Source organism: Lissotriton helveticus, chromosome 5_1 (genome assembly GCF_964261635.1).
Source record: "Lissotriton helveticus chromosome 5_1, aLisHel1.1, whole genome shotgun sequence".
In the NCBI taxonomy this organism is placed as follows: domain Eukaryota; kingdom Metazoa; phylum Chordata; class Amphibia; order Caudata; family Salamandridae; genus Lissotriton; species Lissotriton helveticus.
Genome location: NC_136065.1, coordinates 268,861,831 through 268,884,156, shown reverse-complemented (window position 1 = coordinate 268,884,156; position 22,326 = coordinate 268,861,831). Strand labels below are relative to the sequence as shown.

Here is a 22,326-nt window from a genome sequence, read left to right as displayed (position 1 = left end):
GTAAGGACTTTTGTTACTGAACTGAATTTAGGTGTGCCTGATATAATTCTTGCGGCAGCATTCTGCACCAGTTGGAGTTTTCTTATTACTTTTCCTGTGCCTTTAATAGGAGGGCATTACAATAATCCGTTTTTGACATTACTAATGTGCTTATTAGTTTCTTGCTTACATTTTCGGGGAGCCACGGTATGATTTTAGTTATCATCTTTAAAGTGTGTAATGATGAAGAAACAATGGCGTTAACAAGAGGGAGAAAGGAGAGTTTATCGTCAAAGATCACTCCTAAATTTCTAACCTTGGTGACTGGGCAGGGAGGAGATCCTAATTCCTCAGGCCACCAAATAGGAGAGAGATTTCCAAAGGTCATGACTTCTGTTTTTTCTGAATTCAGTTTTAGGCAGTTATGTGCCATCCAAGAGCTGATGGCTAGCATTCCCTCTTGGAAGCTTGCTGCCACTACTCCGCCGTCCCTATGCACCGACAGCACAAGTTGGGTGTCGTCGGCGTAGGAGGTTAACCCCATTCCAAATGCTCTGATAATCCATGCTAGGTCCGACGCGTATATATTAAATAGTGTCGGACTTAAATATGAGCCTTGAGGGACCCCACATGGGAGCATGAAGGCGGGGGGAAGAGAAATCGCCGAGGGCAACTGATTGAGTTCGGTTAGTGAGAAATGAGGCTAGCAGAGTTTTTGCAGTGTTTTTTGCAAGGGTCTTCCGGGGAGCCCGATTTGGTGGTGAGAATTAGTTGTGCAACTTGATCTTGGGAGACTTGAGTGAATTCAGACAAGTATGAGTGGCCAATCATGTTGGCAACAGTGATAACTGACGTACTGTGAAGAGAGGCAAAGTTGTGATAGATCTGAGTTACGTTTTCCTCGAAGTGAGTTGCTAGTTTTTTACAGAGGCTTTGGGAAGGAGGTATAGTTGGTTTGGTTGCTATTCCCGATAGGTTGGCTACTGTCTGGAAGAGTTGTTTTACAGAACTTTTGGCTGAGTTTATTTGATTGCTAAAGTAGGTTTTCTTCTCAGCGCAAATGAGAAGTTTGTATTTAACCAAGGCTTCTTTGTAACCTTCTTTGATGAGCTTGTCATAATCTCGTCGCCAACGTCTATCTAGGTTCCTACATTTTTGTAACCCGTAAGGTAGGTCCTGGACAGGCCGGAGGGCAGGGTGCTATGTATTTAAAATGTAGGAAAGGTACTTTTAAGTTTGACATGTCCTGGTAATGAAAAACTCATACATTTGTTTTTAACTACTGCAAGGCCTGCCGCTTCCATAAGATAACATTGGAGTGAGTAACTTATTGCATTTATTAAGCTGTAACTTCAAATTCGCAGCAGGTAGACATGTTTAGTTTGGGGGTCTAAAGGTTGAATACCACTAGAAGTTTCCTCCACTTCAAAGTGGGCACCAAGTATATATATTGGACGTCAGACCCCAACTCTTCAGTATACTTCTGGACCTATGGACTCTTCCAGGAAGGACTGCTGTGCTGCCAACAGGCCTGCCAGTATGCTGGACTGCTTCTCTGAAGGGCTACTGCCCTGCTGTGCTGACCTACTGCCAGTGTGAGAAGGTTTTGACCTGCATCTGTTGAATCCAGGACCCCAGAGCGACTCCAAGGGCTACTTGGCTGGCCTCATACCTAGAGCCTCAGGGACAGAAGGCTCCAACAACCTTGAACCCAGCACCTGAACTCTGCCATCCGTGAGTTCTGCCCTGCCAAGTGGTGCCATCCCAGGCCAAGACCCTTGGAAGTGGATCCAACAGAATCGACAAATTTCCTTTGCTCTGCTGTGCAACCCTGAGCAGAACACATTGCCTCTGCTGCATGGACTTTACCAACGCAAGGACTTTGCATTGCAGCCCATCAGAGCTGCCGCTTGATGACACATCCCAACGCAAACCCTTACATCACAAGCCTCTCGTTGAAGGCAACCTCGACGATGATGCTGGAATCTGTATTGCAAGTTCTGCAGCTGCTGCGGAATCTGCCGGTGCGCGACACGTCCTCAATGCAGGACTGTGCGCAGGGATGTGGAATTCCTACAGCCCGACGCCCAGGACATATTGTTTGGGGTCAAGGGCAACAAGATGTGTATATTGTCCCTGGGACAAGTAAGCCCAATCCCCTGCAGCACTATCCCTTTGGCTGCCAGTTTGCATTACCACGTTATGGACCAGGGAAGGGCACGGTCTGCAGTTAAGGTAATATATGTGTCCATATCTTAATGCTGTTGAAGCATGTATTTATGGTTTAATAATGGACAGCCTTTATTATTAGGGTGAGCGCAGTAAATGCTGTAATCTGACTGTACTATTGACAGTGGTTCCAGTATAAAAATGTGTGCACACGTTTTCAAAGTTTAGCAATATGAGGCTTTGTGTAATGCTCCCTGAATGCTCTCTGATTTGATGCAAATATTTGCAGAAGCTTGAAAGCAAAATTGAGGATTGTTTGCTTTCAAAATGAAATGTTCATAAAAAAATTAAAGCAGGAAAAAAACATTTTGCTAAACTACTGTAAAATGTCAGATGCCATTTCTTTGCAGCATCATTTAGTAACATGTGTTGATGCATGCTAGTATTTCCCAAAAATATCCATAACGGATAATCAGTGTAACCAGTTTCTATAAAATTATGGGAAACAAAAATAAACAAGCATTGTCAAAGCCAACAAGTCTGAAATTGGTGGTCAGCGTTTTAGTTTTGTCAATGTGTGACTTGGGTTGGCATGGTTTTTGTAAAACCTTATTGGTGTGGGAGTTGCCGGACCTTAACCATTATAAGATACATTGGCAAAATCAAAAATTGTGTTTTGGTCTCAAGCACACACTGCGATACAAAAGGGGATGATGGACGGAGCGTTTGTACAAATCAAACACTCACCCCCAGTCAACTGATCTGGGTTTAATCCATCACCATTCTTTAGTTCACTCAGCCACCCCAGTTCAGACATGGCTACATGCAAATCAGTCTGACCCTGTGCCTCCTGGGAACAGTCCAGCTCGAACTGCCAAGCCATGTCTTCCCTGGACCAGAAACAAGCATCCTGGGACCGGTTTCAGATTCATAATCCTCATCAGCCAGGCTATCTTGAATCCAGTGGCCAAGTGAACAAGGGACTCACGTCTGAGCATACCCTGCCACACTTAGGGCGAACAAAGCGATACAAAAGGGGATGATGGACGGAGCGTTTGTACAAATCAAACACTCACCCCCAGTCAACTGATCTGGGTTTAATCCATCACCATTCTTTAGTTCACTCAGCCACCCCAGTTCAGACATGGCTACATGCAAATCAGTCTGACCCTGTGCCTCCTGGGAACAGTCCAGCCCGAACTGCCAAGCCATGTCTTCCCTGGACCAAAACAAGCATCCTGGGACCGGTTTCGGATTCATAATCCTCATCAGCCAGGCTATCTTGAATTCAGTGGCCAAGTGAACAAGGGACTCACGTCTGAGCATACCCTGCCACACTTAGGGCGAACAAAGCGATACAAAAGGGGATGATGGACGGAGCGTTTGTACAAATCAAACACTCACCCCCAGTCAACTGATCTGGGTTTAATCCATCACCATTCTTTAGTTCACTCAGCCACCCCAGTTCAGACATGGCTACATGCAAATCAGTCTGACCCTGTGCCTCATGGGAACAGTCCAGCCCAAAATGCCAAGCCATGTCTTCCATGGACCGGAAACAAGCATCCTGGGACCGGTTTCGGATTCATAATCCTCATCAGCCAGGCTATCTTGAATCCAGTGGCCAAGTGAGCAAGGGACTCACGTCTGAGCATACCCTGCCACACTTAGGGCGAACAAAGCAATACAAAAGGGGATGATGAACAGAGCGCATGAGCAAATCAAACACTCACCCCCAGTCAACTGATCTGGCTTTAATCCATCACCATTCTTTAGCCCACTCAGCCACCCCATTTCAGACATGGCCATATGCAAATCATTCTGACCCTGTGCCTCATGGGAACAGTCCAGCCCGAACTGCCAAGCCATGTCTTCCATGGACCGGAAACAAGCATCCTGGGACCGGTTTCGGATTCATAATCCTCATCAGCCAGGCTATCTTGAATCCAGTGGCCAAGTGAGCAAGGGACTCACGTCTGAGCATACCCTGCCACACTTAGGGCGAACAAAGCAATACAAAAGGGGATGATGGACGGAGCGTATGAGCAAATCAAACACTCACCCCCAGTCAACTGATCTGGGTTTAATCCATCACCATTCTTTAGCCCACTCAGCCGCCCCATTTCAGACATGGCCATATGCAAATCAGTCTGACCCTGTGCCTCATGGGAACAGTCCAGCCCGAACTGCCAAGCCATGTCTTCCATGGACCGGAAACAAGCATCCTGGGACCGGTTTCGGATTCATAATCCTCATCTGCCAGGCTATCTTGAATCCAGTGGCCAAGTGAGCAAGGGACTCACGTCTGAGCATACCCTGCCACACTTAGGGCGAACAAAGCAATACAAAAGGGGATGATGGACGGAGCGTATGAGCAAATCAAACACTCACCCCCAGTCAACTGATCTGGGTTTAATCCATCACCATTCTTTAGCCCACTCAGCCACCCCATTTCAGACATGGCCATATGCAAATCAGTCTGACCCTGTGCCTCATGGGAACAGTCCAGCCCGAACTGCCAAGCCATGGTTTTTCTTTGTTCGCCCTAAGTTGGCAGGGTATGCTCAGACGTGAGTCCCTTGCTCACTTTGCCACTGGAGTCAAGCAAGCCCGGCTGAAGACGGCTGTAATGCCAGAAACCGGTCCGGGGAAGCTTGATTCCGGTCCAGGGAAAACATGGCTTGGCAGTTCGGGCTGTACTGTTCCCATGAGGCACAGTCAGACTGATTTGCATATGGCCATGTCTGAACTGGGGTGGCGGAGTGAGCTAAAGAACGGTGATGGATTAAACCCAGATCAGTTGACTCTGGGTGAGTGTTTGTATTGTCAACGCTCCGTCCATCACCACCTTTGGTTTTTCTCAAGCACACACTGCCAAAGTAATTATTGGCACTGAACAAAACTACTTTGTGTGCCAATATGCTCCTTGTGAAAGAGCAGAATATTATCACTCACATTGAAGCCAACCAATACAGAGAGAGACAGAATTTTATTAAACACAAAAGGTCACAGTCAACGCCAGACCAAATTATGGGACCAATTAATAAAGAAGGTCTCAAAAGTGCACTCATGGTATATGTCCTTGCATTAAGTGCAGCTATACGGCTTTTGTGAATTCCCAAACATTTACAGAAGTAGGACAAGAAATAGTACTTTTGGAAAATGTTTGTGAACTGCATTTTAGCATGAGCAAATATGAATGTGTAGATTTGCTCATGCTAAAATCTGAGTGTTTGCAAGTTCACCTTACCTCCAACCGCTTTTTTCCCGACTCTGGAAGAAGGTTTACGTCTGCCATTGTCGGGAGTAAATTTCCAACATTTCTCAGTATGAGAAAAGATTAGAGAAGAGTTGTTGAAAACCCTTTAAACATGCAAGTTAGTAGGTTTGTACAGACTCAAAAAGACATTCTAACCCTGGAACTATTGCTTACCCGCTACCTTCAGCCCCGGTATGTAGATCTGCGGAAACGTGACAACGTAAGGGGATTGCTAGTATTCAAACACTACTATGGTATGAGCCCTTGCCTAATCAGAGTTGCTATATCAGAGCTCCTATATAATGAGATTGCTGCCATCATTTGTCGTCGCAGTACATGGCACCAAAGGGACAAATGGATTTTGTTTCAGGACAAGTAGATTTATGAAGCGACCTTCCCTATGGACAAGTAGATATTTTAGTAAATTCCACACCCCTGGTGCATCACAAGCCCTTGATGGCCTCCTCCGCGATGCAGGACCTTGCATCATTGTCTTGCAGCCAGTGCTGTCTCAACGCCTGGGCACGCTGGGAAGTTGCCCTGGGGACCCACGAGCATAGGGGCCCAATGTAGACAAAATATATTAATAATTTTCAGTTTAACATTGTTATTCTTGTGAGTGGTTCTGTAGGCAGGGCCCAGTGCACTGATTTGCCTAGGGGCCTATAATGCTGTTAAGACTACCCTGCTCGCAGCTCCTCGGAGCAGACGCGTGTGGCACAGCTCTGGCCAGGGCCTTGTATCACCTCGGCTGCATGTTGCATCCGTGATGAGGGACTCTGCAACTCTTTGCCACCAGGTTTTAAGGTACTCTTGTTCAGCTGGCCTGTGCTGCATCGCAAACTCACTGAACTCGTGGCTTTGTTCTGGTATAGCACAACCAGATATCTTCAGCTGGCGCTTTGTGCTTTTTGGCACTATTATCATTGAAATCTTTAACATTGCATATGTCCAGTTCTGCTGATTGGACTTTCGTCGTTTTGATCTTGATTTATTTATTACAATTCACTCTAAGTCTCCAAATTAGTGTGAGATTTATCTTGTATTGTGCTTTCACTTTATTACTGTTTGAAATTCTGCATAAGTACTTTACACATTGTCTCTAAGTTATGCCTGATTGCTCTGTGCCAAGATACTAGTGGGCGGAGTACAGGTTAATTAGGGTTTGCCTATGCCTCACCCAGACAATGATTGTGGTTGTTGCTTAGGTTAGGCTTCACCACCCTCAACAAGTAGCCCAATTTCTCATACTCCTGATCTATAAAGATAATGACTCTTTCAGAGCAGGAGAGCGGCTGCAGTCAGTGATGTTAGAATAGGGTGCCGTGGAACTCTATGTGGAACCCCTGGACTGTTTGCGGAATACAGGCGTTTGAAGTTAAAGTCCTCCAGTTATTGGGGAAAAAGTGAGAAAACTCACCTGAATTATTTCAATGGCACTTCCACTGTTGGTTGCCTCTGGTTCTGCAAGACTTCTGGATGCACTTGGAGGGGGGAAACAAACCTCAGAACCTGCTTTGATCCTTCTACTGCAAAAACTTTGCAGTTGAAAATTCTCTTCATTACGAAATATGTGAACATGGAAACAAATTTGACTTGTTCTTTATTGAACCGGTTGCCAAACAAGTCCCCATGCAGGACTTCACCCGCTTTAGAGACTGCAAAGTTTCCCAATTTGGGGTACACCTTGATCTGGTAGGAACAACGCTGTTCAGTAGATGGGAAGGTGTTTGTGTTCCTTAAGAATACGATAACCCTCTGGGTCTTTCACAACAGGACATCCGGTGGAATGAGGGAGCCTGTTTGGCCTCCTCCGTCATGTCCAGGATTTTTGTGAGTGGCCCTGTCCTGACACGACCGTCGGGAGCGGTCAGTGTCCTTCTTTGGTCTCTAATGTACTTCCAGAGGATTGTGGTAATTCAAGCGTCCATTTCAGGGGGTCAGGGCGACTTTGCCCTTTAAGGATTGGCGTAGGTATTCTGTGCGGAGGTGGGCTCTCACCGCCTTCTCCAGGAGGTTAAGGAAGACGTTGGTCATGAAGGTAGCACTCTTCTCTGCTGGCGACTATTCAGAGGAGCGTGGGTGTAGGAGGTCCACTGGATCTAACATGTCAAAGGTAGAAGTACTATCTCCAAATCCACATGTGAATTGTTACCATACTGGTCCGGTGTGTATAACAGGGTGGCTATGCCCTAAGGATGAGCACCTGTTGACTCTGCATATTCCCTCCCAGTTCCCAGGATGTTATGTTACTAAGTACTAATAGAGTGCACATCCACCATAAGGTTTTTTGGTGCTAGAGCTACAGAAGCAATATCCCACTATGCTCTCCGACAGATCATTCATCATCATCATCAACACTTTATTCGGTTTCACAGATGAAACCATAAAAGTCATACAAACATCAATAAAACTTAACCAAAATACAAATTCACACTACAGTACATCCAGGGTAATCGAATATGCAGGTTTAAAATTCATGAGACCAGAAGCCAAGATTAGTCGCAGATTGACCTAAACCTTACAGCAACCGTAAACAATTAAGCGCGTACAAAACGGTGTCCTTGGAGTGGAGTTATAAAAAGATCATTCATAAGCCACCCTGAAGAGCTGAATCTTCAAGAGATTCCTAAATTTGGAAAAACAAGAAGCAGACCTGTTATCGGAAGGTAGAGTATTCCAGATACGAGGAGCAAGTTCTGAGAAACTGGAGCTAACCAATGTCTTCTTCTTAAAGGAAGGAATAGACAGATGATTCAAAGGAGAAGATTTTAGATTCCGACCAGGTGCATATTTGTGAAAATGGGCTGAAATAAAGGCTAGGCTGCAACCCTGTAAGGATTTAAAAACAATGCAGCAGGCCTTTAAGAATGGATGTTGCTCAATTGGTAGCCAGTGCAACTTCTGCAGCATGTGCGTACTGTGACACCTACAGGGTAATTGATACTAGAGCCTTGCAGCCTGATTTTGAATTAATTGAAGCCTGTCAACTAGGCCCTTAGGAAGGCCCAAGGAGAGTAAATTAGCATAGTCGACTCTAGAGATGACCAATGCAATGATGATTTGCTTTAAAGCTTCAAAAGGAAAAAGTTGACCAATTTTTATAATTTTCTGGAGTTGGAAATAACAGGCATATTCTATAGCCCCTAACTGGGGTTTCATTGTCAATTTGGAGTCAATCACAACAGTGTGGGGCAGGAGAGCGATAGGAAGGCTTTACTAAGCCTGTCAAAGGTATTCATATTGACGATCGACTCATTTTTCCATTTAGCCGGCCGTTTGGCCGGGTCATTCTTACCTCTGACCAGCTGTAGGGGGCCGCGGTGGCAGGGTTGCTCTAAGCTCAAATTTACGGCTTCTGGAAAGACGTATGCTAAGTGTATTAGCTTTCTCTCAAGAGACTCAATGGCAGACTCCACCGCTTGGTGGATAGAGACATCAATCTCCTCACAGAACTCATCATCTAAGCGGAGGATGGATATCAATTCCTCCTCCATGTAGGTGCCTTCTGCCTCTTGCAACATAATGGGCAACACCAAAACTGCCTCAAAACCTGCAGCTTCTGGCAGGCTTATCTTAGGTGGCGCTTGAGCGAAGCCAGCTACATTTTAGGGTCCAGAGCGCACAGAGGCAAAGAAAGAGGGGGCTCAGAAAGAGGAAGAAGTCAACCTATATGGTACATTTTGCGTTCTGATTGGTTGAAGCTTTTCTCTGGGACATTTCCTGGTGGTTCATGGGAAAGGTAGGTTTTGTTAAATATTAAATGCTGCTAAAATAAAATTAAAGTGGAGAAATAGAGTATAAATCTTACTGCTGTTCCTGACCTAGAATTAGTTTAAAATAAATGTTATCCAAAGGTTGAAATCTGTAAATTGTTTAACACCTAGGCACATGAGTGACTACTTATGCATGTGCACATTTTTTAGGTAGAACCCCAGTGGGATTACAGTGCTTTATGTAGAATTAAAAACTCACAATTGTGGAAAATGATTTTGAAAATACAGACGTTCACAACGAGATTTCGGATGGTTTAAGAGACTGCGAGCAATGACTTCGTACCATCTGTGTCCATATTTTGGAAATATTCGGTTAATATATGATTCTGGGTTAATTATCTTACCTTGGGAGTTTTCTCATGTTTATGGACGGGTAATTTTAACCTCAGATAAGTCGTGTTGTTTGATTGATGTAAAATACCGTATGTTTATAAACATGTCCATTCACTTGGACGGTTTTACTCTCAGGTTCTGCCACTGCTCTCAGAATGACACAACAGTGTTTCACAATGTATTTGCTTTGTTGTAGTTTCAAAATATGCGTTGACATGGAGTACGCACACATTGTCGTTCATAGAGGATTTTTGTTCTTATTAAGCAAACATTATTTCTATAGCGTATCCCACTGTGAGCAAATATTTTGACATTAATGTTGATGTATTTTCTTGTTTCAGGTCAGCTAAAGTTATCGGTACATGCCCGAGCTCAGGTTATTACACTCCACAGTAAGTAGAGTTTTAAATAATCATGAATTTGATTTTTTCCGTATAGAATTTGCATTTTTTGTAAACAACCATTTGGAAAAGTGTGTATGTGTCTTCGTTCGCTTTAAAATTTGTTGCCAAATCTTTATAGTCCCACTGAAACGACGCACCTGTCCCCCCCCAACTTCCTCAGATGTACTTCTTATTTGACTGCATTCCATGCTATTTCTAGGTCTAGTGTTAAGCAAGGCCTTTTGATTTTACCCATAATTATATCCATATTTTACTTGTGTTTATGGGGATTTCAGCTAGCCCTCTTATCACATTGGTCATTTGTAGTGTCATTCGGATTTACTTCCGCACTCCTGTTGCATGGGGAAAAGAGTCTGGTCACTTTAGCAATTTACTACTGTGAGAAGCTGGCCTGGTATATGATGTACACTTATGTAAGTGCAGTACCCTGCACCAGGCCAGACAACCCTTATGGCGATTTAGGAGGACATTAGACGACCTTAGAAAGCTCTCTAGTTGGTAGCTGTGGAGAGCAGCCTTCAGTCTTAAGTCTGGAGGGATAGTAAAGCAGCTTGTTTTACCAGAACACAAACTTATATGTATAGATTAGGTGAAAAAAACACACAAGGTATTTATAAAAATATGTATTTATTATAGAATACTCTCTAACACATACAAATATCTCTTACCCAGAGATATGCACAATGCACACAATACTTTGCATAGAAATCGAGTAAATTGAACGAAATACACCGTGGACCCCGGGTGGGACCAAACAATATACTAAGAAAGTGGTATGAGAACCACGACTCTGGTCAAGACAATGTTAAGAGGACGTAGAAGTGCTGGGGACCCAAAGAACCACCCATGGTGAGTGACTAGGAACCCCACAGAGAACGTGTGTCAAGTGTGGGAACACGACTGCATGCTCAGTACAAATAAACATGCAAGTCGTGGTTGGAGTTTTAAAGATTAAGGACCCTTCCTAGTGGACCCTGAAGAAACCTTGTGGAATATAGAAGGTTGGAGAGCTACCCCACCCGTGGATAGTACCCACGTTAACTACACCAGGGAAGCCGGGTGCATAGATGCGAAGTGGTGTCGGATACCGCAGTCGAACCCAATGGAGGACTTTAGACAAGTGCCGCTGCTGAAGAAGGAGAAAGTGTCCAGTGGAATCCTAAGGTTGATTCTAGTTGGAGGTACCTGCAAGCAAAGGGGACAGAGTCTGTCACTCTGGAGTGACCAGGAGATCTGGAAGACGAATGCCCACCAATGTCAGGAGTTGCAGGAGATTTGAAGAGGACCATGAGACTGCAGCTGTGAGGACCAGGCGACACTGAGGAAGACCAGGAACTGTGCACGAGCTGAAAATGTGGAATGTCGAGGGCTGAGGAGCCGGGTCCAGCAGGAGCACCAACAAGACTTAGCAAATGCAACCTACTTAGAAGTCGAAGAAGGTGCAATTTCGGGACCAGCAAGGTCCAGAGGTCCAGGGGACACACCACAAGCAGTGGAGTCAGGACAGGCCCGAGCAATCAGGCGAGCCCAAAAGAAACAAAGGTAACCCTCAACAGGACCCACTGGCCAGAGGCACTGGAGTTGCAAGAGGACCTCGAGCAGCTCACCAAAAGATGCAGACCACGGTGCAAACGATGTGATGTGGACAAAGACTGTGGTCACTGAAGGTGCTTGAGGTTGGGGCTACTTGGAGCCTGAAGATCTTGGGGGAAGGAAGTCAACAAGCCTTTGCAACTGCAAGACGACGCTGTGCACAGGGATTCGGTTCCTGCGCCTCCCAGGAGGGATGCTAACCTCAAACGTGGTGAGAGGGCAGGGCAGGCCTCAAGAGCTGTGGAGAACCACCACCTGTGTTGTGTGTTGCAGAACCTTTCGAAGTCTGTAGGAGCTCAGGATCAGCAGACCGGTCAGCTTAGTTGCGGTGCTTGTGAATGCAGAGAAGTGATTTCTTCACTTCAAGGGAGATTCCTTCAGGTGTCTTTGATGCCCACAGGCCTTGGAAGATTCCTGTATGCTGCACAGACGGTGCAGCAGATTGGAAGGGAGACTAAGTCGGGCCCAAACGAAGTCCAGCGAAGTCCAGAGTGTCCAGACGGTAGAAGAAGTGGGGTCTGAATTGAATCTTCTCCCACGAGGAATCTAGGGACCCACCCATAGGTAAGCCCTTCAGTGACCTAAGGAAATGGTTTAACGATTTAGAGGATCCTCCCAGGGGAGGGTCTGGACAGGGGGGAGGTTACTCCCATGTCCTTTGTCCAGTTTTGTCCCTGAGATGGTTTGAACTGGACTATGTACAGAGGCACCAAATGTGCCCCTCATACAGACCTAGTGGTGCTGGCAAGCGCATCCACCCTGTCCCGATACACTAAATCCTGTCTGGGAGGTGGTCACACCTGCCTGTGACAGGATGCCTATTGTACTGCCTTCGTCTGCTCGAGCTTGGCTCAGCAGCAGGAGGGCAGAATCATGTCTCTGGTCGGCAGCACCCATGTTGTGCTGTCTGGGTCTAGAAGACTGGTAGTGGAAACACCGAGAGCCTAACGAAGGGTTCTTCCAGTGCTTAGAATACCAAACATGATAGGATTAGTTGCAGCCAATTTTGAGATGGTCATCGCGTAATTACGTGGTTTTCCTCTATATGGTATATGGCTGCTTTACTTACAACCGGGGAGAATGGACTCCATAGGCTGTAGGGGTGTCCTGCTCATGCAGGGGCACCCTCACACTTAGAACCAAGGACACTGCCTTCAGGATTGCAAAGACCTGCAATAAGGGTGACTTATAGGTTTGAAGTGCAGTGACCCTAGATATAGGACACCTATATCTTTAGTAAATGGTGCTAACACCATCTTACACAGGCTGCAATGGCAGGCCTTTAGTTCCATTTTGAATGGTCGCCCATGGGTGGTATAATGCATTCTTGAGCCCATGGGGGACCTCTGGGGTATCTTGCCCTGGGTACCACAGTACCATATACTAGGGACTGGTAAGGGTACCCTATTATCCAATCTGGGATGTACCTAAGTACTGAACACAACAATTTAAGGGAGAAAGGAGAGAGACTGGGGTTCTGCCTAGCAGGATCCGAGTCAGACTAGTCAAAAACAGCTTAGCACCAGGCAAAAAGTGGGGGGTAACCATGCAGAAGGATCCCCTTCCTCCAACTACCTTCACTGTGAGTGACGATATACTGCTGTTTCACAAGGAGCACTTTTGCATGCACTAAAAGTAGTCTCCTTTAGTGCCTTGAATTACTATGACAATGTTTCCTCAGTTCCTACAACAGTAAAGTTTTACAAAAAACATAATAAACATAAGTATTTTTAGAGTGAAAAAGATTAACAACCAGTGGAAAATATATTGGTTTGCTAATCCTTATCTTGTATTGTTTTCATTCTATTTCCTCTTCACCAGTTATAGGTTAACACGTTCAGTGTAAAACTACAGTGAAAGTGGAAAGATAAATGTAATCTCAGGAAATTGGAACAGTATTATAACCCACTTCGAGTTCTTAAAAACATTTAGGGCCAGATCTACAAAGCCATTGAGGGATCTACTCTAGTCTAACCTTTGTCAATAAAAAGACTGTGATGAAGAAGTTTTGGTTGCTCACTTGTATTTCTGGTTCTGTATCTTAGTGATCTTCATTGAAGTCATAAATGACCTTCTCAGCATTTTCTCAGCCGTGTGTATGAATACGGTCAACTATGGTATCTTAACCTCTTCTATGCTCATGACGAGCTCAGCTCGTCATGAGGCACAGTGAAGCTGCACTCATGGCTAGCTGAGCTCGTCACGGCCGTTGGAACGTTGCACGCAGGGATAGTTACCCCGCTGTGCTGAACGTTCGAAAAACGGGTGTGGTTGTGACGAGCTCTGTGCCTCATGACGAGCTGAGCTCGTCACAAGCCCAGCGGCGCTGCGCGCGGCACCCCCTCCCCCGCACAGCGGGGGGAAAACACTCCGCAGTGAAGGGGTTAAGCATATCTCTATATATTCAATAAAAAGGAACTGGCTAGATCAAAAGTAATTAGAGCTACCCCTCAATCCAAGGGGACAGAGTTCGACAAAGCAAAATTCAAAAGCTTCCTCACAAGGAAAAAACAAAATCAACAAACTATGTAATCCAACACGACCAAGTATCACGGAATTTTGAAAAAATCTATAGAAATGTATTTTTATGTTGATTTTTTTGGGCATATGAAAGTTTAAGTGTATGAGCTTTAAAGGAGAATTATTAAAGCTATATACATTTGTTTTCAAAATTCCGTGGTATTTGGTTGTGTTGGATTGGATTAGATATAGATTAGATTAGATATGCTATTGTGAATTTTGAGTGAGGGATCATTTGTTAATTTAATTTTTTGGGAAGGAAAATTTTTGATTTTTGGTTTCTAAGAGGCAACTGCCAGTACATTGCATGATGGGACTGGAAACATCTAGCCTTTATAAAGGTACAGGCAACCTTTGTTTGCACTTGGTTACTGTTATGTAATAGCAGAGGAAACCTTTGGAATCTGGTATAACTACATCCAATTAACCAATAAGGCATTTGGCCTTTAGCATTGGCTTGATACCATAAATAACACAGACTTATTGACGCGTATAGGCTGATAACCGTCATTTTAAGTTCTACAATTCCAAGAATGCTGCCGGGGGTGACCAACACCAAAACCCTTGCCTACTATGGTAATCTCTGAGATTTCATGTAACAAAATACCTGTTTAGCAATCCTGCATTAAATTCCTGTTGAATTTAACAAATGTTTTTCACATTGACTTGTCCCAATAACAAGATCAGACTCACGGTTTTGAGTGTAAGCTTTCCCATAAGGCACCCATCAGGCATACATTCATAAAAATACAAATGTATACAGAACTATAGTTGGAAAAACAAAGTAGTATCTCTCCAAAAAGGCTCTGAGTATTAGTGCAGTGCAAGTCTTCTATTCCCATGGGTAGTCGGAGATAAGTAACGTCAAAACTCTTGCCTGCTATGGTAATCTGTGAACTTCCATGCAGCGATATCTGAGAAGCCTCCTTGCAGATTTTATTTCAGAGTGATGGGAATCCACCCATACATGCCTATTGTCTTTAACATGAGCTTTTCACAATAAAAATGTCCTTCCTATTACCTTTATCATAACTTTCCATAATAAACAGCAGCAACATTGAACGTTTAGTTATAGAACTCACTGAATAGGTACAGTAAGGGTAGTAGCAGTACAAGCGTCTGTATACCCTCAGTATGTTTACACATAGCAGTGTACGTTTTCCTTCCACATAGCATAGGTGAGCAACATTGATAGGTTCAGCTGTGTTCAGTGTACACACACACACATCAGTAGTGTTGGCTTCCCTCACAAGCAAACATTTCTTTAACAAACCGATGCAGAGACAGTGAAAACGTCCCTAAACCACTATTTCAATGGATTTCATGTTCTTGTACCATAATCTACATTTCTAGTTTCACAATCTTTGAAATAAATATTGCAAAGTTGAGGCGTCTACAATGTCTTTGGCCTGTATTAAATTATAGAAGATTACGCATAATTTCTACCATGTGTAGCATTACTAGTGTTGACTGTGGTTACTTTACCCTGCCAATTGCCCTAAAGGAATCCCAGCAATAAGGACATTGCGGGAATTACCTTATCTTGCAGTGATTATAGAGTGAGAATAATTTCATTACATTACCCTTTGTTTGCAGGGGATGTCTCCAAATATACTTTTTATTGGATCACTGAAGAAAATTGCACTGATTATTTAACCATATATTAAACAATTCAAGATTATTCTATTTGATTTAACCTTTCCTTGATTATAGAAGATAGTGGATCATAGGAGATTGCTTTTAATTGAATTACTCTTCCTTGGATATTTGCTCTTATTATGCACTGCCTGTTTGATAGAATAAAGAAGAATATTCTAATTTAGTTAATCTACTTTAGATTATAGTAGAGTTTTCGAAATACTGCGATCTTCATTAAATTACAGAAAGTTAATCTGAAAGCTTTATATTTTGCCTGGATTTTATAATGTTTGTATTGATTTTTATCGAAATTCTAAGGGATAGAAATGTAATTACGTTACTCAACATTAGATCACAGAAGCATATTTCACTAATTAGTTCCCTCCGCATTATCGACGTAAATATTACTAATTATTTTACTCTATCTTTTATTGATCACTTTTGCTTGGTCTAATAGCTCAAATTGCTGAAACATTGAGTTCCAGAAAGGAGGAAAAAATGTATTCATAAACAGTCTGATGATATACTTAAGCAAATACTTCGTACAGTGCCTCCCACATCAGCACTCAGGGTCAAGCTCTGCATTAGAAGATTTCACCAGCCACGTCCTTTCTGTGATTGAGCATTCACTCAGCCTCTTCCTGGACATGATTCGAGAGCAGGACAGATTGGGAATTAAGGTCTTGCTAGAGAGAAAAGCCATAGTTTACTGTAACTACATTAAAATTAACCCATCGGAGTGAGATCGAAGTGGATTGGTAGATGTTCTTTGCTTAGTTCTTGAAACTTTTAGCACCATTACTGACGCACGAGGCAAGACCTTTCCCCTAATGTGGTCTGCCTTCAAAATCACAGAAAAAAGGTGGGAGATTCTCAGTGACCAGAGGCCATGAAGACCTCTATTAGTTTCGCATAAACTCTTGAAGAATGTGTGGAGAATTATATTTTAATGGGTTCCTGTGTTTGAGTGAGGACTTATGGCAGGAGCAAACGGTCTTGCGGGAGGCAGAGCTCTTTTGTCTTGACGGCTGGGTTCTTTTTAGTAGATTTGTAAGTCCTGTGTCTCTTCATTGCTGGTATTGTCTGTGTTCGGTTTTTTGTAGTCTTTGGCCAACCCTAGCTTATTGCATGGAGGGGGTGTAGCAGATGGATTAGATCTGCACTTGAACTTCTAGAACAAATGTTCCGGGAAAGTATTTTTTTCTGTGGGTAGCTCTCCAGAACATGTAATTGTTTACGGTATCTGTAGTATTACTCTTTGTGCAACATGGACTACAGTATTTAAAAAGAGCCAGTAAGATATGTGAGGGTATGCCCTTGATTTAGCATAGTCCAACAATATGCTACTTGTCGCCTTCCTCTAGTTGGCAATCTGTCCATGTGCAAAAGTAGTTTCTATGTTAGTACATCCTTTGACTCTAGAGTCATTATGGCCTTTTTCTAAGCAAACGAGCTAGCATAGTCCTGTCTGCATTTCCTCCATATAAGCATATAGAAACATGTCTTGTACCCCGCTAATTCCCTTAATACTCGAAGAGATGGGTAGTAGCTGACATGACAATTGGTTCTGTAACCCATCGGTAGTTTTTGATTTTTTTCCAAAACCAATGCCCTGTCATAAACATACCTACTTAATGTGTGGATCATTGTTCTTGGGCTCTCGTCTTGCCTCTCTTTTTTCCCCATTATTTTATCTTTTAACCTCTGGGTCTTCACTTAAGGTCAATATAGTATCCGCATGTAGTGAGACAATGTGCTGCATCCACAGAACTCACACTGTCCTCTTCCAAACTCCTTATCTGTGTTCCTTTCTAGTTGCTAATATGTCCACACTTTTTAGTCACCTTGTTCGGGAGGAATGTTACATCGTATTACGCAACTCATTGGTTTGTTTCCCATCCTTTGGAAATACTGTCATAATTGCTTCTCTTAAATCTAGTGGTAATCTAGCAATTTCTCTTGTTTCTGTAAACATAACTAACATTTATTTGTCTGGGTCTTCCCTTTTATAACCTTAAAAATGACACCAGGATTTTTTCTAGTTTTCATTTTTGCAAGTGCATTTTCATTGTTTTCTTCTGTGATGTCCTCTTCCAATGTTATATTGAGGTCTGACCCTGGTTAGTTAATTCCTTGTCTTTACCTGCTTGTTGGCTACCTAGTGTTGTCTAGGAATCTGCAGATATTTGAATTATATCCCCAATATGTGACCCCTTACTCCTTCCGCAGTCAAAATAAATCTAATTTGTTTACCCTGCTTGCTTAGTTATGGTCTCTTCCCAGCCATATCCCTGAATTTATACGGTTTTCTCTATATTGCAAGCAAGGTATTACATTGGCTCTGTCTTTGGCCATGCCTCCCCCCTCACTTTCAGAAAAAATAATAGAAACATATGACTGTTCAATACTTGCTTAAACGCTTCCAAATATTTCACCCTGGAATCCACCGAGTCCCTGTTCAAGTAAAAAGTTTCCTTTTGCATAAGCTCTATATGTGTAATTACAGCCAGGACTGCAAAATAGATTGTGGTGTTCATCCAAAAGCTCTGTGTTGCCTTTGTTCATCTTAACACACATTGATATAATTCGTGCTTGTCTGAAATCCCGCTTGAGAGAAATGACCTGATCTCTAAGGTAATGTTCTTTAGTTATACTGAAATAATCAAACCATGAGAATGAGATTTGGACCACTAAAAAGGAGTGCTCTTTCTTAAACGATGGTTCCTCCCTCAAGGCTTTTCTTAACCCCATTGCTTTGATGAGACCTTCTGGACAAGACCTCGCTCCTCTCTCTCATGTCTTTGCATTCTCTTCGGTCATGCCCATTATCTATTACAATCTGCTCTGACGTCTAGGTACCTTTCTGATAGAAATACACCAGATCTGTTTTTCCTACGACCATCACCAACACCCTTTGCCAGATGTCTGCCCTCAAGACATTCATATTTCTTGACATATATTTTGTATTCAAATTGCCATTGGTATTTTTTCTTTTTTTTTTTCTACTCAACATGTTTATCTTCTACCTCGGTTTCTCACTGATTTTGATAGTATTGTAGCATCATCAAAAGTAAAACAACCTCTGAAGCAAACCCTAACTATGTAAATGAGTTCCATTTAAATTCATTATATGCAAATGTATTTTATGCGGCAAAGCTAACATTCTTGCTCGAACCTGACCATAAAATGGATCCTTGTTGGCTATTCCTCTATAGACAATAGTTGTGGTTATGCAGTTACCTGTTGAGAAACGCTGCATTTTTTCTTCAATAAGCATTTCACATCTTTGTCACAGTTTAATGCAGAGAGTTTTAGTGACCTAGTCAGCCTTTGGTTTGCAGAGTAAATTCAACATTCAGGTGTATGCTTTGTCATTTTTAGAATAGTCCGCAATGGTGTGCTATGAGAATTATGAAGAAATGTGATGTAGTAAAAACTGCAATATTGTGGAGAGAGTATAAAAGCATCCTTATTAGTTTTGACTTTAATACTTCTATATAAGCCTGTGATTGCAAAATATAATTGTGTTAGACGTTCAGATTTTTTTTTCTTAAGTGGCTATTTTTCTTATCTCATTCTATTATAACAGTGGTTTTTATTTTTAGTTATGGAAGCTAAAGGACTAATGGGGAAGGAATACCGAACCTGTGACTCCTATGTTAAGGTAAGGGGGCTTTATTATGTATTTATTTTAAGTTCAATAATAATAACAAAATAATCAATTGCCCCTCTACAATGTGAATATATTGTGTAGGAGATCTTAAGAGTGAATGATAATCCCTGTAAACAGGTTGAAGCCAGGCGTCCTTCCCACTAGCAGAGATCTCTTCAGGCACTGTGGATGGACTTAGCATAAATCATGATTTGTTTTCTAAATTCATTCTAGCTTCCAACATCTTAGGGGTCCATTACGATGTCGGGCAGATTTCCTCCGCCAGGCTGGCGGTGGCTACAGCCAGCCTGGCGGAGGAAATCCGCCCGACATCTATTGCCCAATTCCCCCCCGCCATATTAGGATGGCGGAGGGGACTGTGGCAGTGTGAAACACCGCCCGCCTGTTTTCTGCCCCGGTCGCCTTGCGGCCGGGGCGGAAAATGATTAATATGAAGGCGGTGTCTGTTAGAAACCGTCAGCCATATTATAATGGGCTTTTGCTGATGCTTTTCCGTGGCGGCAATGCTGCCACGGAAAGGCATGCGGAGACTCCCTGCGGGGTCCCCTTGCGGACCCCCTGGGAGTCCATGGCTTGGGGGGTGCACATGGGGGGGTACCTATGGTACCCCCCCGCATTTCTAAGTGCAACATGGCAGGCACCGCGCGGTGCCTGTCATGTCGCACTTAGAAAAGCACAACTTGCACTTTTACCATTGCAGCGTGCGGAGATTTCTGCTCCGCCCGCCGCAATGGTACATATACAGTGTGCGCCCGCCTGTGTGGCGGGCGCATCCTAATGCCCTGATCGGAAGCCCCGCCCTTATGGCGGGCGGTCCCGGTATGATGGCGGGCGGACTTAGTCCGCCCGTCATCATAATGACCCCCTTAGACTTTACTGTCATATTTCGTTATGGACGAATGATATTTTTCTGAACCATTGAACAGATGTGATTTTGTTTACATGGCTAAATTAATGTCTTAGAAACATGATCAAGAATTTACTAGTGAAACAATGCAAATCAATTTTATTTTTAGGTCGAGTAATTTATTACTCGAAACCTATTGTGTTAGAACAAACTCTCTTGACCAAGCGGATTTCTCACAATGCATGTTGTGTGATGGAGCATGAAGCTTCCCCAGGCGCGCACTTGGCCTCACTCACACCCCATATGCCTGCTCCCCCTCCCCCGCCTCGCACCAGACTTCATTGGAATGCGCTCCGTGCATTCTCCCCTCCCTTTCAGCCCATCCCTTTGAACTCCACCAGACATTGCGCTTGGCCTCACTCTTTTCTGCATTCCTTGGTGGCCATCTGCTTTTCCTGCCTCTCACACCTGCCCCTCCCTCTCTCCCACCACAGAGCAGCCTCAGGCTCAAAGAATGTCGCACGCCACCACCTGCCCGCCCCCCACACTCTGACTCACTGTTGGCAAGCGTGAGTACACAAGTCCCAGGATTGTTGCCCTTAGACCTTTGTTCACGCGCTCCTGCCACAGCATGTAGCTACTGCCCCTGCCCGCCTTCGGTAAACTTTATCGTCCAAGGGCAATGGGAGAATGCACGCGCCCCTTTCCAACTTCGGTAAACTTTATCGTCCGAGGGCACCTGGAGAATGCACGCGCACCTTTCCGACTTCGGTAAACTTTAGCGGCCGAGGGCTTCTGGAGAATGCACGCGCCCCTGACCGCCTTCGGTAAACTTTAGTGGCCAGACGTGGGATGCGAACGATTGTCCTGTCAGTTGTAGCCCATACAGTCAGCACACACAAGCCTCGAAGGCCTGTCAGGAACTTTCTGAGGTGCATTTGCAGTAAAGATCGGGTTGGAACATCAAGCGTCGCCTTCATTCACGGGACTCTGCTTGTGGTGCTGCTGGGAGGGCGTGGGCTTTTTCTCTGGCTTCTTTTAAAATCTAGATTATTTCACCTTTGTCACAGCCTGCCTGCGCCGCGCTCCTCTGATGTACATATTAAACAATTTTACTGGTTTGCTCTTTATTTCTCTCTCTCCAATCTGTCTGCCTTCCCCCACTTCCCTCGACACCCACATAACACCTTCCTTCCTCTCTTCGGCTGCCCAGACCAGTTCACACATGGACAACAAGCAAACCGTGGGCGGGCGTGGGCGGGCGACAGTTTTATCGACAGTTTACACAAAATGCAAAATCGTATCTCGCCCCTCACTCCATTCACGGGGCCACTTGAGCCGTAAGCTGCAGCCTTGCTCATCACAGGCCCGAAGCTCAGTGTCCGTCTCTGACTCCCTGCTTCCTGGCAGCAGCCATGGCGCGGCCAGTGACGTCTCACGAGTGCTGCACCAGTCAGTGTACATGATGAGGTGTCATCCACTGGTGGACCTAGACCAACCTAGAGACGGGGTGGAGTCAAATCTTGGCCTCTTGCTGTCAGACTGCAAGTTCATGTTGCTTTGCACCTCGCAGATGAGACACCAGCATTGTGCATGCCATCATTAAGTCACTAGTCACAGTGATAGTTTGCCCCTACCCTCCATATTCAGTGCACTTCCTTGGTGTAGCTCACCCATGTTTATTTATTAGCGTAAGTGGCAGTCAGCCTTCGACGCAAGAGGCAGCTTCATTGTTAAACCCCCGTCAGCCCCATGAATTTGCCTCCCAAGGTGAAACGAGGAAAGGGTTGGGGGAGTCTGCCCCTGCTTGTCTTCCCTTCTCTGTAGCCAGTCTCTCTTCCCCTCGCCCCTCCCATGCTTCACCTCCTCAGGTTCCACCGTGAAGCGACAACTGCTTCATACTCCCTTTTCCTGTACTTACAGGCAGCACTAAAAACCTTACCTCCCCACCCCCTGCCAAGGAGTCCGAAAACTGCAAGTGTGCTCCCCCCACAGCTCCAGGCATCCAAGGAGGGGCCCTGGCGTCGCGCCTCCTCCCTTAAACAGTTGACGAAAGCCGGTTTATTATTGGTCTCCCAGGCGCCGTGAATACATCTCTCGCGGTCCAAGGTTGGTGCGAACCATCATTTTAAACG

The 22,326-nt window shown here is 44.3% G+C and overlaps 1 protein-coding gene across 3 annotated transcripts in view; it reads left to right on the top strand.

The window, feature by feature from the left end:
• The window catches only part of RGS3 (regulator of G protein signaling 3), a 945,383-nt gene that overhangs the window by 294,673 nt on the left and 628,384 nt on the right, over positions 1-22,326 (top strand). For all 3 annotated transcript variants that reach the window (XM_078642175.1, XM_078642174.1, XM_078642173.1), the window contains 2 exons: positions 9,858-9,908; positions 19,277-19,335. In XM_078642175.1, coding sequence (XP_078498301.1) covers positions 9,858-9,908; positions 19,277-19,335 — 110 coding nt within the window. The remainder of the gene's footprint in view (positions 1-9,857; positions 9,909-19,276; positions 19,336-22,326) is intronic.